The sequence below is a fragment of the Elaeis guineensis genome, chromosome 10, assembly GCF_000442705.2.
Source record: "Elaeis guineensis isolate ETL-2024a chromosome 10, EG11, whole genome shotgun sequence".
Taxonomy (NCBI): domain Eukaryota; kingdom Viridiplantae; phylum Streptophyta; class Magnoliopsida; order Arecales; family Arecaceae; genus Elaeis; species Elaeis guineensis.
The window spans coordinates 31,508,599-31,520,743 of record NC_026002.2 but is presented as its reverse complement, the minus strand read 5'-3'; the positions used below and the strand labels follow the sequence as shown (position 1 = coordinate 31,520,743).

The 12,145-nt window shown below is 39.4% G+C and overlaps 1 protein-coding gene across 1 annotated transcript; it reads right to left on the bottom strand.

The window, feature by feature from the left end:
• Positions 1–5,719: 5,719 nt before the first annotated feature.
• LOC105052677 (calcium-binding protein PBP1-like) lies at positions 5,720–7,643 on the bottom strand. Its single transcript, XM_073245176.1, has 2 exons — positions 7,346–7,643; positions 5,720–5,901 (listed from the first exon to the last, which is right to left on the bottom strand). The coding sequence occupies exons 1-2, from the start codon at positions 7,641–7,643 to the stop codon at positions 5,720–5,722; spliced, it is 480 nt and encodes a 159-aa protein (XP_073101277.1).
• Positions 7,644–12,145: the final 4,502 nt, after the last annotated feature.

Below are 12,145 nucleotides of genomic sequence, written 5' to 3'. Positions count from 1 at the left end.
TTCAGTATAAAATTCAAAAATAAATAAGAAAAAAAAGTGATTGATTATGCTATACCTAAAAAAATTATCAAACTAAGTTTGGCATCATTGAGAGCCTGCTCTGTCATCAGCTCTCGTTGTGGTGGAACTTTCATATCTTTAAGTCGGAAAAAATTTTTTCGATCGATGATGTCAACCTGACTATGCTCGTTGGGGCCGATTCTCGGATCACCCCAACGTGAAGAAAAGTCCCAAAGAGATGAAGAAGAAACGAAGAAAATTTGATTCTTCTATCCATGAATGGATGATGAAAGATCGGAGATGAAAGAATGACCCTTCTTCAGGTTAAAAAATTACCATCCCTTGACTTTGGGATGAGGATGAAGAACAAAGAAAGTTCGAAAAAGAGAAGGGTGAGAGAGTTGGTCGGGATATGACGATACAACAAGGCAAAGCTGATAATCAGCCGAATGAAATTCGGAGCTAGCTGAACAGGACAAAGTTGATAATAATCAAAAAAATTTCGGACAAATTCCTAAATCAAAAATCGAAGATCGATCCGAAGGTCCTCAACATAGAATGCAACCTAGTCCGGAGGAGAAGAATTCACCCGACTGTCCAGATCAGGAATAAAAAGTTAAAATTGCTCCGAGATACAGTACTGTTCTCGGAGCTTATCGACATTGGATCTGGGCAAAGAAGAAATCTCCATCTTCGGATCCAAAAAAAAATCATCGGTCGGATTCTCCGACCGACTATCTCGAGAAGATGAAGCCTTTATTTTCTTACTTGCCATTGGAAATAAAAGAACCTAGAAAATAAAGAAGAAAAAATCTAAGAGAAAGGAATGGAAACTCGATCCGGAGCTAAGGATGATGTGAAGAACAGAAACTTCGAAAGCTCTCAACATTGGGGCAGAACCTTCTGTTGCAGAGGAGAATGATGAATGCAAAAGCAGAAAGTCCAAATGAAAGTGATTATATATATATAGAACCCCTCAATAGTTCGAATGAAGTCATTCAAATTAGGATTTCCTCAGATTTCGACACGTGGCTATATCAAAACCGACCATATATTGATCAAATGGTTTGACGTACTTACTCTCATATCACACCACCTCACCACTATCCGCATGAATGGTACATAGCCAATGATATCTGGACACATGATCGAAATCTATTAGTCAAAATTAAGTCATTTGGATTCGCTGGATGCCGAATTATCTTCTCGAAGCGATACTCCAATGATGATCTCACAATTATTGAAATAACAAAATAGTTGGAGATCCTTCGTATTTCGAAAAATTATTAATGTTTGCAGTCGAATTGAAGCTCGAGATAACATGTGGCAACTCCCTTCGTCCAACGTGACAGACCACGTGACAACATGTATGTCAGACTACCTTGGACTTAGGAGTGGGGGGTAACTGTTGGGGCGATTCAGTTAACTCTCCGATTCTGACTTTCAATCAGCCTGATAAGCATGACTTACCGACTATCAATCAGTTGGCCGACTGACAGTCAGCTATCCTTAGCCATCAACAAACTCCAGCTATGACAACTCGATTGATCTCAGACCAATGACCATCGGCATATTAGAGTTACCGATCGATGCTTATTCGGACTTCTACAGCTACCGACATATGATCGACATACTTTGATTACCGATATATAGTCAGCTTATAAAAAACTGTCAATGCAGAAAGTGCATAATGGCCAAAACATGATCAATGATGGGTATAACCACCCATCCTACGATCACATAATGCAGGAATGAACAGAACCTACGTGTCTAACCGTTACAGACAGTTACCAACTACTTGTCTATAAAAGGAGGTAAATAAATAGTATTTGATAAGATAATTCTGGGCTGATACTCTGCCATTTTAAATACTTATCTGTTGTTCACCATTTCTCACTGACTTAAGTATCAGAGGGTCTCTGCCGGACACAATTCCGATCAGTATGAACTTTGTTTTGTAGGTGCTCTTCATTGATGATAGGCGTAATAGAGGATTGGCCGCAACACTGTGCTTTAGAAAAGTTACCAACACAAACACCTTAATTTATAGGGCTGAAGGAATGACCTCTATTATAAAAAAAAACCCTCAAGTCGAAGATAAAAATTAACAAGTGTTGCTTGAAATGATCAATATTTGAAATGTGGCAATCCACTCAAAATCAGGTAGCTCTCAAGTATCTCAGGGGTGTTTTCCCAATTCATTAAGCCAATCCTACCCACTTGCCTTTAGAATTGGGAAAGTCTATAGTAAGCCCATTCACATAAGCGAATAGACGATGATTGGCGTGCATGGAGGACCCCACCCCTCTCCCCTGGCGGTGATTGGCGCACACGGAGCCCCTCTTTCTCTCCTTGTGCATGATTCAATCACCACCTGCGGTGATTGGATGGTTATGTGATGTTTATCTAAACTGTTCAAATATCCTTAGAATTTATCTATTCCTATTTTCTTAGCATTTTAACCATTATGGTTGGGCCGTCATCGTCTGCCATATCATTGTGCGCGTACGCATACGTTAAAATATTAAGAAAAAAGAATGAATAAATTTTAAGGGTATTTGAATAATTTAGATAAATATCACATAATCATTCAATCACTGTATGTAGTGATTGAATCATGCGCGGGAGGGAGGGGAAGGTGGAAGGAAATAAAAATAAAATAAAAAAAAAAAAGGTGGGGTTTTGGGTGGGGGTGGGGGGGGGGGGGGTTTGTTTGGGGTGGGGGCAGGATTAATATTCGAATGGGCTAGCCGCCGTAGACTTTCCCTTTGGAATGTATGGCTAAGAAGGTAAGGATCATCCAATCAAATGTCGTGCTTGTGACCTCCTACAGTGCAGCTTTCATGACTACCTCATGACCAGCGTGCCAAAGATCAATTTCTTACACCAGAACAAGTCATGCCTTTCATACTAGCTTTTTTTATGATCGGTGTTGTTGCACTTTGACTAATATATGTTTGTTCTTTGTAGATAGATTAATGCAAGAAAAGACCGAAAAAAATGAAGAAATGAAATGTTGAATAGACATGCTTGTTGAAGAAGCATCATGAGAAAGCAGTGGTCTACGTTATTTTTGGCTAAAACAAGGATCTTGTGCATAAGATAATTTTTTTGTGGAACGAGTTTATAAAGGTGATACCATTAATGCCTTTTAATTTCTATCGTGACATTTTATGTTGTTAAGTTCTTTTCTTTTTCACAAGATATTTTTATTCCATATGAGACGGCAGATAATTCTATGTGTAAATTTAAGAAGCACCCTAAGTAAATTTTAACGCATGTGATTAGCGACTTTCTTAACAATAGTAGACCTTTCATCTTCTTCCCTTGATGAGCATTTGGGATATCTTAGAAACCGAAAAAACGCTGCCATCCTGAAATTTTAAGATCATAAAAAACTGATCAATGTAACGTTGTGAACTAAATATGTCTGCATCTCAAATTAATTTGCAAGGTGAAGACATTATTAGTGACCTCAAGTCTAGGTGTTTTTGAAGATGGCATTAATACTTTGGGGAGCTAACAATCTTGGAAGCTCTGGTTTGGAAAAGACCACCAATTGGATTCTGAAACTCCGATAGACCAGGGAAAGGAGAGAGAGCTGGAAGGAAAGAAAGGTAGAACGATTGATAGGACCGATGGACGACATGTACTTTTGTGCACTTCTTTATATACCCTCACATGTTTTGAGTGTGGTTTATTACGAGTTTAAAGCAGAACTGCATATTTCTTCCTTTCCTTTAACCTTCTTGCTTGGGATACTACTTGTGAACAACAAACTGAAGGGTCATAATTGTGTATGCAATTCAATACCTATCCATACACTGCGTTACCGTTGGTTGAACACGTCTAGAAGGGAATGAATGATCTAATTACTGTGTTTCTTTTTTTTTTTTTTTTTGGGTGGGGGTGGCGGGGTGGTGGGCTGGATGGGACAACTGCGGAGCCCCACCTAGTTTTGCTAGGCCATTAGGACCTAATCCCTAGTGATTTTACCAACCCTACCAGTGGCACCTTCCATCCTAGATGATCGCTAGCTAAATCAAACATTGCGATAGAATTATCATTCGTTCGTATTCAAAACCTCTGTCTCATTGCCCAAACAATAAAATAGAAACTTTGATTGCCATTCTAATTCCCACTCATTTTCCATAAGATCGTAATTTTGCACCCAAACTTGTTGATTTTATTTTTTTCATCAAGAAAAAACAACTTATTGATTTGAATACAAAATTGGACTTCACCGTCTCAAGACTCCATCCAAAAAAATTAGTTGGAAGGTGTTATTTGGATTTCCTGTTTCTATATAAATATCTAAGTTCTTTTCAGTAAATAATCAATATAGGACGAAATACACGTCCGTACAAATCCTCACAGATATCAATTACTTGATTTAAAAAAAAGATAAATGATATGATCAATGCACCGATCCCCACCTTTGCTAGATGCATGAAAGACTGGGTTGATACTCATGTGAAGAGATAAAATATTATCACGAAATAACATCACTGGTTTAGAGAGAAAACTCCGACATCACGAAGAATAGATGAAGCCTATTAACAATCTTATAGATTAAAAAAAAAATTGTAGATAACAAAAAAAAATGTATCCAACTTGTCAAATTCCATATAAAGTCTATGTTAATATGTAGACATAGTCAAGTTGAGTGTACAAATCCAAATGGTTGTATTAGTATAGTAAGTTGATCATGGAGAAATGCATTTCTAATATCTAGTTGAGGCATAGGACATGGTTGAGCCAATATTACTATTATAACAATCAGAACTATGATCAACTTTGCAATTGGAGAGAATCCTTTTGAAATTTCCACACCTAATATTTGCTATTTCTCAAGGTGCTTATACAGTATCTATCAATTTTTTTCTTGATAAGAGCTTGTTAGGATGTTCCTATAAGAATATCCTTTAGGAAATGGGTTTATTGGGCCATCCAACCTGGATCTTCTAAAGACCCGCCAAGTCCTAGTCTAAATCTAACCCTGTGGGCCCCTTGGTTTGTAGGAACAGAAAGAGATCCATGGAGGATTTTTTTTTCCTTCCCATAGCACTCGGACCAGGGGTTGTTGCGTTGATATTGATCATGCTTAAATAGACTTCTTAGTCCACAAATCCAGCAGAAAATTTACCCAAATTCTATTGGATTATCTAAAGAGGTCCTAAAATTGAAATTAGGATTTGTAGATTAGACCATCTATCAAAAGTGAAATTTTTTGTGCACCGCGGGTAGTACAGAACCATACGTACTGCTCGTGATGATTGGCTCACGTGTGGGATCAAAAAAAATTTTTTTTTTCACACGCCATGCCTCAGTCCCATACGTGAGCCAATCACCACGTATGGGAGCCAATCACCACGAGCAGCGCTTGTGTTCTGCACCGCCGGCGGTGCAAATGAATTTCTCTTATCAAAAACCCTTGTCTATAGCACCTTTATGCCTTCTGTGAGGCCCAACTCCTCGGCAGAACTTTTATTACTCCCCTTGCCTGTCCCTTATCACACAACTGCCCTACCCCTAGTCTCTTTTAACATGGGCACCAGCTAGGGTAAAGTATGCATGGCCCAGTTCTTGGAGTCAAAAAAAAGGGTCTTTCCCCAAGCAAGGATTATCCCAAATTGGCCGTATACCTTTCTGGGTTCCCTCACCCACATTTGACCTTGCTTTCCGTGTGAAAGAGGCTAGAAACCTAGCAGTGTAGCCACTAAAACTTCTTTTTTGGATGTAGGTAGAGCCCCTCAAATTCAAACTTGAACTTATCCAACTCTGGTTCTACCCCGGGTTCAGGCATAGGAGACAATTGGAACACAATCATCTCACTTCTTCTGATCTCCTCTAATGAGATGACATTTGGAGCATCTATGAGCCCTTCATAAGCCTGCTTCTCTGAGAAGAAAAGCCATGGTTCACATAGTATAGGTTCCTTAGCTGATGTCTCACGACAGCTCAGGAGGTCCCTACCATGAGGTCAATCACCACAAGGAATCTGATAGATATCTCCATAGAAGACCCCTGCTTCATAAAAAAGAGAGGACCAAACCATTATTGCATGTCCTCTATAATGTTGAAAAGATCACCAAATCAACTGAATATGGATTCCATCACAACTCTAGACCAGCAATGGTAGGCCAAGCCCTTCAAACTCGGCAACACTTCATAGCATAATTAAGGTGCAACTTCCTGATTAATGGACCAGGGCCTCATGCATATTAATATAGATTAATATAGATGATTGGACCCAACATTTAACAGCTTAAGCTTTTTTAGGTCAAGCTAACGAGGATATCATCCTTCTATAATGCAGTCAAGGGACCTCATATCCACCATATGAATGAACCAACAATCCAAGCATTCAAAAGAGGTTTTCATGAGGGTGACAAGGATGATGGAAGGCCATCGAAGCTCATAACAAAATAGCATGCACCAAGCCTGCTTTCCTTGTATGTTTTCTTCCAGCTTCAGAAGTTAATAATAAGATGCTTTAAGGCATTAATGGGAACAGTAGAAAGAAAGAAATGGCTCAGTTTCTTCAAAAGAATCAATTGGTTGCTCATATCCAAATTCTCCAGTTCAAGATGCCTCAGAAAGGGAACAAGCAGCAGGATATGTTACTAATTTGATTGATATTTGAGAAGTTTGATACTGCAACAGACATGTCACCAAATCTCGAAATCCTGCATTGATCCCCTGGAAAGTTCTAAATTATCCAACATAATATGCTCCTTCCGCCATCAACTATGCCAAAGCTACAATGCCACAGGGTCAATAGAGAACCAGAATAAAAAGTCATTGCAAGCAATATAAATGGACAAGTTGTGCACTTGGTGGGAAATCAGCCAATAGCTTCATTCCCCCTAGAAACAGAGTTCCACTCTCCTTTGTAAGTAAATCAAATACATGATATACATTGTGAATGCAAAAGGGTCAGATGCAAGTAACTCAATGATCAATCCTTGAGCAACTCAGTGGTTGACAAGATCAATCAACAACCTCATGTCAAACTGAAACATCAGAATCTGATTCAAATTTATGAGAGATGCATGAGCTATCCCAAGACAATAATGGTTTCAACAAATTGACATGAAACACAAAGGGACCGTAAAATTCCAAACTTTATTAATATGAGCATCCAAAGACATCCATTGCCCTCAGAATTCGGTTAAATTTTTAATTAAATCATCATATAAACATCAGACCCCCTGCAACAATCATATCAGTCAGCAGAATCCCCCAAAATCCAACATCAGCTACCAGAAATATGGGGTCTTTAACCAAGAATAAAGAAGAAAACAGGGTGGAAGAAGAAGAAGAGAGGAAACCCCCAGCTAACGCGCCTCCATCAACTCCGGGCTCAGCCTCACCATCAGCACGCAAAACTCCATCTCGCTCAACGCGCCATCGCCATCGAGGTCCCCCTCCCTCAGCATCGCTCGCAGCTCGTCATCCCCGAGCCCCTGCAAGCCCAGCAGCGCCGCGTTGCGCTTCAAGCTATCGAAAGTTATCAGCTTTCTCCTCGGATCCATCAGCAGGCGGAAGCCATTGCAGAGCTCCTCCATAAGGCCGTCCTCCCCGAGCTTCTCCGCCATGATAGGGAGGAAGTCCTCGAACTCGACCGGTCTTTGAGCCATGGGAGAAGGGAAGAGCAAGATTTGGAACGCGGAGAGTGGATTGGGGATAGGATTCCGGGAGAGAAGGGGGATTAAATAAGGGTGGGGAGAGGGGATTCGAGGAAGGAGAGCGGGGCCACGGGATGACAGCAGGGATTGGGCTCGGTTTCGGCTGGAAGGGGGCAGAGGGGAAAGGGAGGAGAAGATTGGGGTCGCTTTCGGAGAAGGTGCGGAGACCGGGCGCTACGGTCATTTTGGGAAGAGCAATGGGAGCCTCGGAAGCGGCTTCCCACCGCTACGGACTACCGGGGGTGTCGTCGTGTTGACCGGATACAGCTTTGAGAAGGGTATTGTTGGAATTTGAGTACCGGGTGGTCGGCAATGCCCGGTGGCTTGGGGCACTTTTTCGGAGCATTAATCCTCGGTGAGAAAGCGTTGACGATGTTGCTGGATCAACTCCTCAGCAAGCACCATGGAAAGAATAATTGATGTTTTCTCACCATGCTGACCATTGGATCGTATTCCACGTATCTCAAAGCATCTCAAACTACGATCATTGCGTGTTCCAAGGGTGAATTCTTACGAGAAAAGGTGATTTCTTCCTTGACACGAAAGAAACAAACTTCATCCTTCCTGTATGGTTAGTGAATTCTAGGTGGATCTCTAGGTCTTAGAAGAAGTTGCTCATTATGACCGCAATTGGTTCAAAAATAAAGTATCTGGAATAAGTTGAAATAAATGATAATTTGGTTGGAAATTTTTGGGTGGTTACATCTCTCAACTTAGTGGTCAGATTTAACGAATTCAAACTTTAGATGGTATTTTTTCAAAATTCTAAAATTTTGAATAGCCATACTATCGATCGGTCTCCTTGTTTTTTACCGATTTTTTTTAAAAAAAAATAGTTGGGCTCAAGCAGACTCATTTAGTTTCAATCCAAATTTAAACTGTCCATGAAAGCTTGTTTAGGAGATCCGGTAAAAGTTCAGCATTTTTTTTTTTTTTTTTTGTAAATAAAAGTTTAGAGTCATTCAAAAATTTTTATTTATATATATTGTTGTTGCAATGTTTAGGGTCGAGGAAGAGTAGCTTGGTTGGAGTTAATCCGAGGAGTTCAGTAACCGACGATGCTCCGAGAACGAATGGATACTCTTGGGACCAACGAAAAAAGTTTGGTCATCAGAGATTCTTCATGGAGGATTCTTCAATGTTTAAATTAGTCGGAGCTTTGAAAACAATAATGAAAAATTCTAGTAAGAAAGTAGATTATAAGCTCAGAAAAAGCTTACCGAAATATCTTCTATAGTCTCTTTTTATAGAAGAAAGGAGAGAGATATATTACCTCAATAATCAGTAACTATAGTGGAGAATCCTGATCCGCGATAAGTCATGGTTGATTAATTATATTAAGTTATATGTCATATTATGTCGTAATCGTCGGGAGCTTTGTTGAAACCATATGATATTCTTCTTGTAACGGCTCAACATCTGAAGGTTTTCTGAAGCCATCAACCTATGTCCAATCAAGGGGTCGACAGTAGCACAATGTCGTCATTGGTGGTTAGCTGAAGACTTTGTTCGAAGATTAAGTCTGATGGGGTTGTTTGCTTCCTTTTAGCTCTAGAAAATTCGAGTCGGGGCTACAGCAATGAGGGCTCTCTCACTGAAAAAGCAGGACATGCAAATGATGCATACAATTAAGATCTACATCGATGTAGAAAGAATAAAACATTCAGATGATGTTTGTCGTGTTTCACTTTTACTCTTCGAGTGATGGCTGATGAGTGTGTCAGACGTAGGTTCCCAAGGACGAAGGTTGAGATGGCATAACTTCATAATATATATAATATAAATTAATAATTTTAATTATAATTAAATCTTATAGTTAAAATATATTCAAGCTATATAATTTATATTGATACACCCCAAAGATTTTTATAATTTTTATAACACTCTTTTAAAATTTTGATTTTCCACTGGATCTCTGTCAAACCGTCTCCACAAGTGATGTCATGAACCACGCAAGCCATTAGGCATACACACTTTGTGACAATGAAATCAAGGACAATACAGTAATTTGACGAATGGTAAAGTAGTCATCTCCGAAAGGCGGACTGATGACTAATGTTTGGACCGGGTTTTCTTTCTGGAAATTTCACGACGGTTTGGGAGGAGAAGATAACAATGCGAAGAGGTCCACCCTCACGTCCCGGGACTTGGTCTCGTGAGAAGGATAGCTATTATTCGGATTGCCTACAAATGTCATCGTGTATATTTCATCAATCGACTTCGGCGGCAGCCCTTCCTTGCTGGTTTTGCGTCCATAATGGACCTATCAAGTGGGACCCGCGTGTATTGAAGATAGCTTTGATGAGCTGGCCGCAAAGGAGAATAGAAGAGCTGTGAAATTCCTCTACGGATAGTAGCCAGCTGGTACCATTGATCAAGAGTAACTGTGCTTTGCTGGTTTCCCATTTCATCAGTAGATTTTGAATCTTATATCAAAAGTAGGAAGCTCAGCTAAAAGTAAGCAGAAAAAATAGGTGGAAGTGTAGAAAAATTGCAGTTAAGGAATCCGATGAAAACGATATGCAAACCTAGAGGAATGGGATTTTGAAAGCCTACGACGACGCCCGTCGTTGAAATCCACTCAGCCACTTACCAAAACACAAAAAAATCCACTCAGCCGACACGGATGACAAGTATGAAGAGCGTCCAATGAAAGTTAGTTGATGAGCTCATCTACGACAATGAACCATATAATATAATAAGCCAACAATCTAGCTTGATGCAGACCAGAATCAAAATTTTAATCTACGGCGTAAGATGATTGCATCTAAAGCTAAAGGTGAGAATTTAAACTATTATATCTATTGCATCATTTTTGGACAAATATGAAATATTATTATTGATTGATATAGAAGGATCAGATTTGATGTCGGACCATTTTGGCTATTTTGAAATAGACTAGATAAGATTCAAGAGCAAGATTCACTATAATGGAAAGTTAAATCACATGTCAAATTTTTAGAGATCATAATTTATATAATTTTTGATTGAGATTATTTTTTGTGAAAAGAAATAAATAACTTTTCGAACTCGATCGCATGGTACCATCCCACAAAGATATAATGAATTAAGCAATTTAGATCAAATTCTATCTTTTGGACCACAAACTGGGTAGGTCTAACCAAAATTGTTTTTTCTAGAAAGATTTGATTGGTTATATCTTCCAATCCAGGAAGAACGGAATGGAGCATATGCAACTAAAGTTCATGTAAAAGTGAAGGTTTACCTTCACTAGAATTTTAATTCAACCTTTAATATGATGATCCATTATCTATATAACACAGAATATGTATGCATTATGTATGTGTACATAAAGACAGATATTGTAAAGGCCTAGTCCATTGAACGGCCCAAAAGACTCCACAGTTCCAATAATTTTCAGCAGAAATCTCAAAGCAGAAAAAAAGATAAGGGGAACTGATGTTGCTAGGCATATGAGACCAAGAAGGGGACTTTGTGGGAGTTTACCTCTTTTTCCCAATGAGAAATTTTTTGTGTACCGCCCGCACACACCGTCCGCAGTGATTGGTTCACGCACGGGGTCAGGATGCGACGTGCAAAAAAAAAATTTTTTTGCCCGCCTCGTATAGAAACCAATCACTGCAGGCAGTGCATGTGGTTCTGCATCGACCGCAGTGCACAAAAAATTTCTCCTTCCCGATTTCTATCAGAAATTGAATCCTAAGGCTTACAGAAGCTTGGAACCTCGCCTATAAAAAGAACCCCCTTTCTCCCTCTAAGCATCACCCTTAACCTCTCATCAAATTGCAGATGAAATCCAAAGGATTTTCTTGGTTTCTTCGTTGAGTATTTCCAATGAGCCTATTTCATTTTCATAGGGAGAAGAACCAAATACCTCCTCGAAGATGAGGTATGGCTCTAAATCTTCTTTTCCTTTCTTTCTCTAGGTCCAATGCCATCATCACCATCTTATTTGATGCTACCAAGTTGCCAGATTTCTATGAGCAAGGCCTTTCCTAGTTCTTGTTTTCATTTTTTCTTTCCTTGGGATGACTGTCGTTGCAAGACATGGCTACAATTGGATTGCTGAAGGTTGGAGCCACCATCGTTGGAGCTTTTGGGACTATTGCTGTCTAAAGCCATCATAGTGGAAGGTGGTTGGCCGAAAATCTCTCTTCTTCTCCTTTTTTTTTTCTTTGTTTTGTTCTTCCACCGAGCCGGTCGCCACTATGCATAAGTTTTTGAGGGCTAGAGTTGCTGGAGTCCACTATCATTGTGGGTCGCAGCTATGGGAAGTGGCTAACCAAAGATGTTTATCTTCTCCTATTTTCATAAAGAAGAAGAAGAAAATGAGAGAAAGAGAGAGAAAAATAAAATTTTTCTTTTTTTTTCTCTCTTCTGTACTTTTTTTTTATTATTTCTCTTTATAAATATCTTCTGGACTAATAGAAGGTCTAGATAATCAAGTAAATTCAAATCGACCAATTGACCCC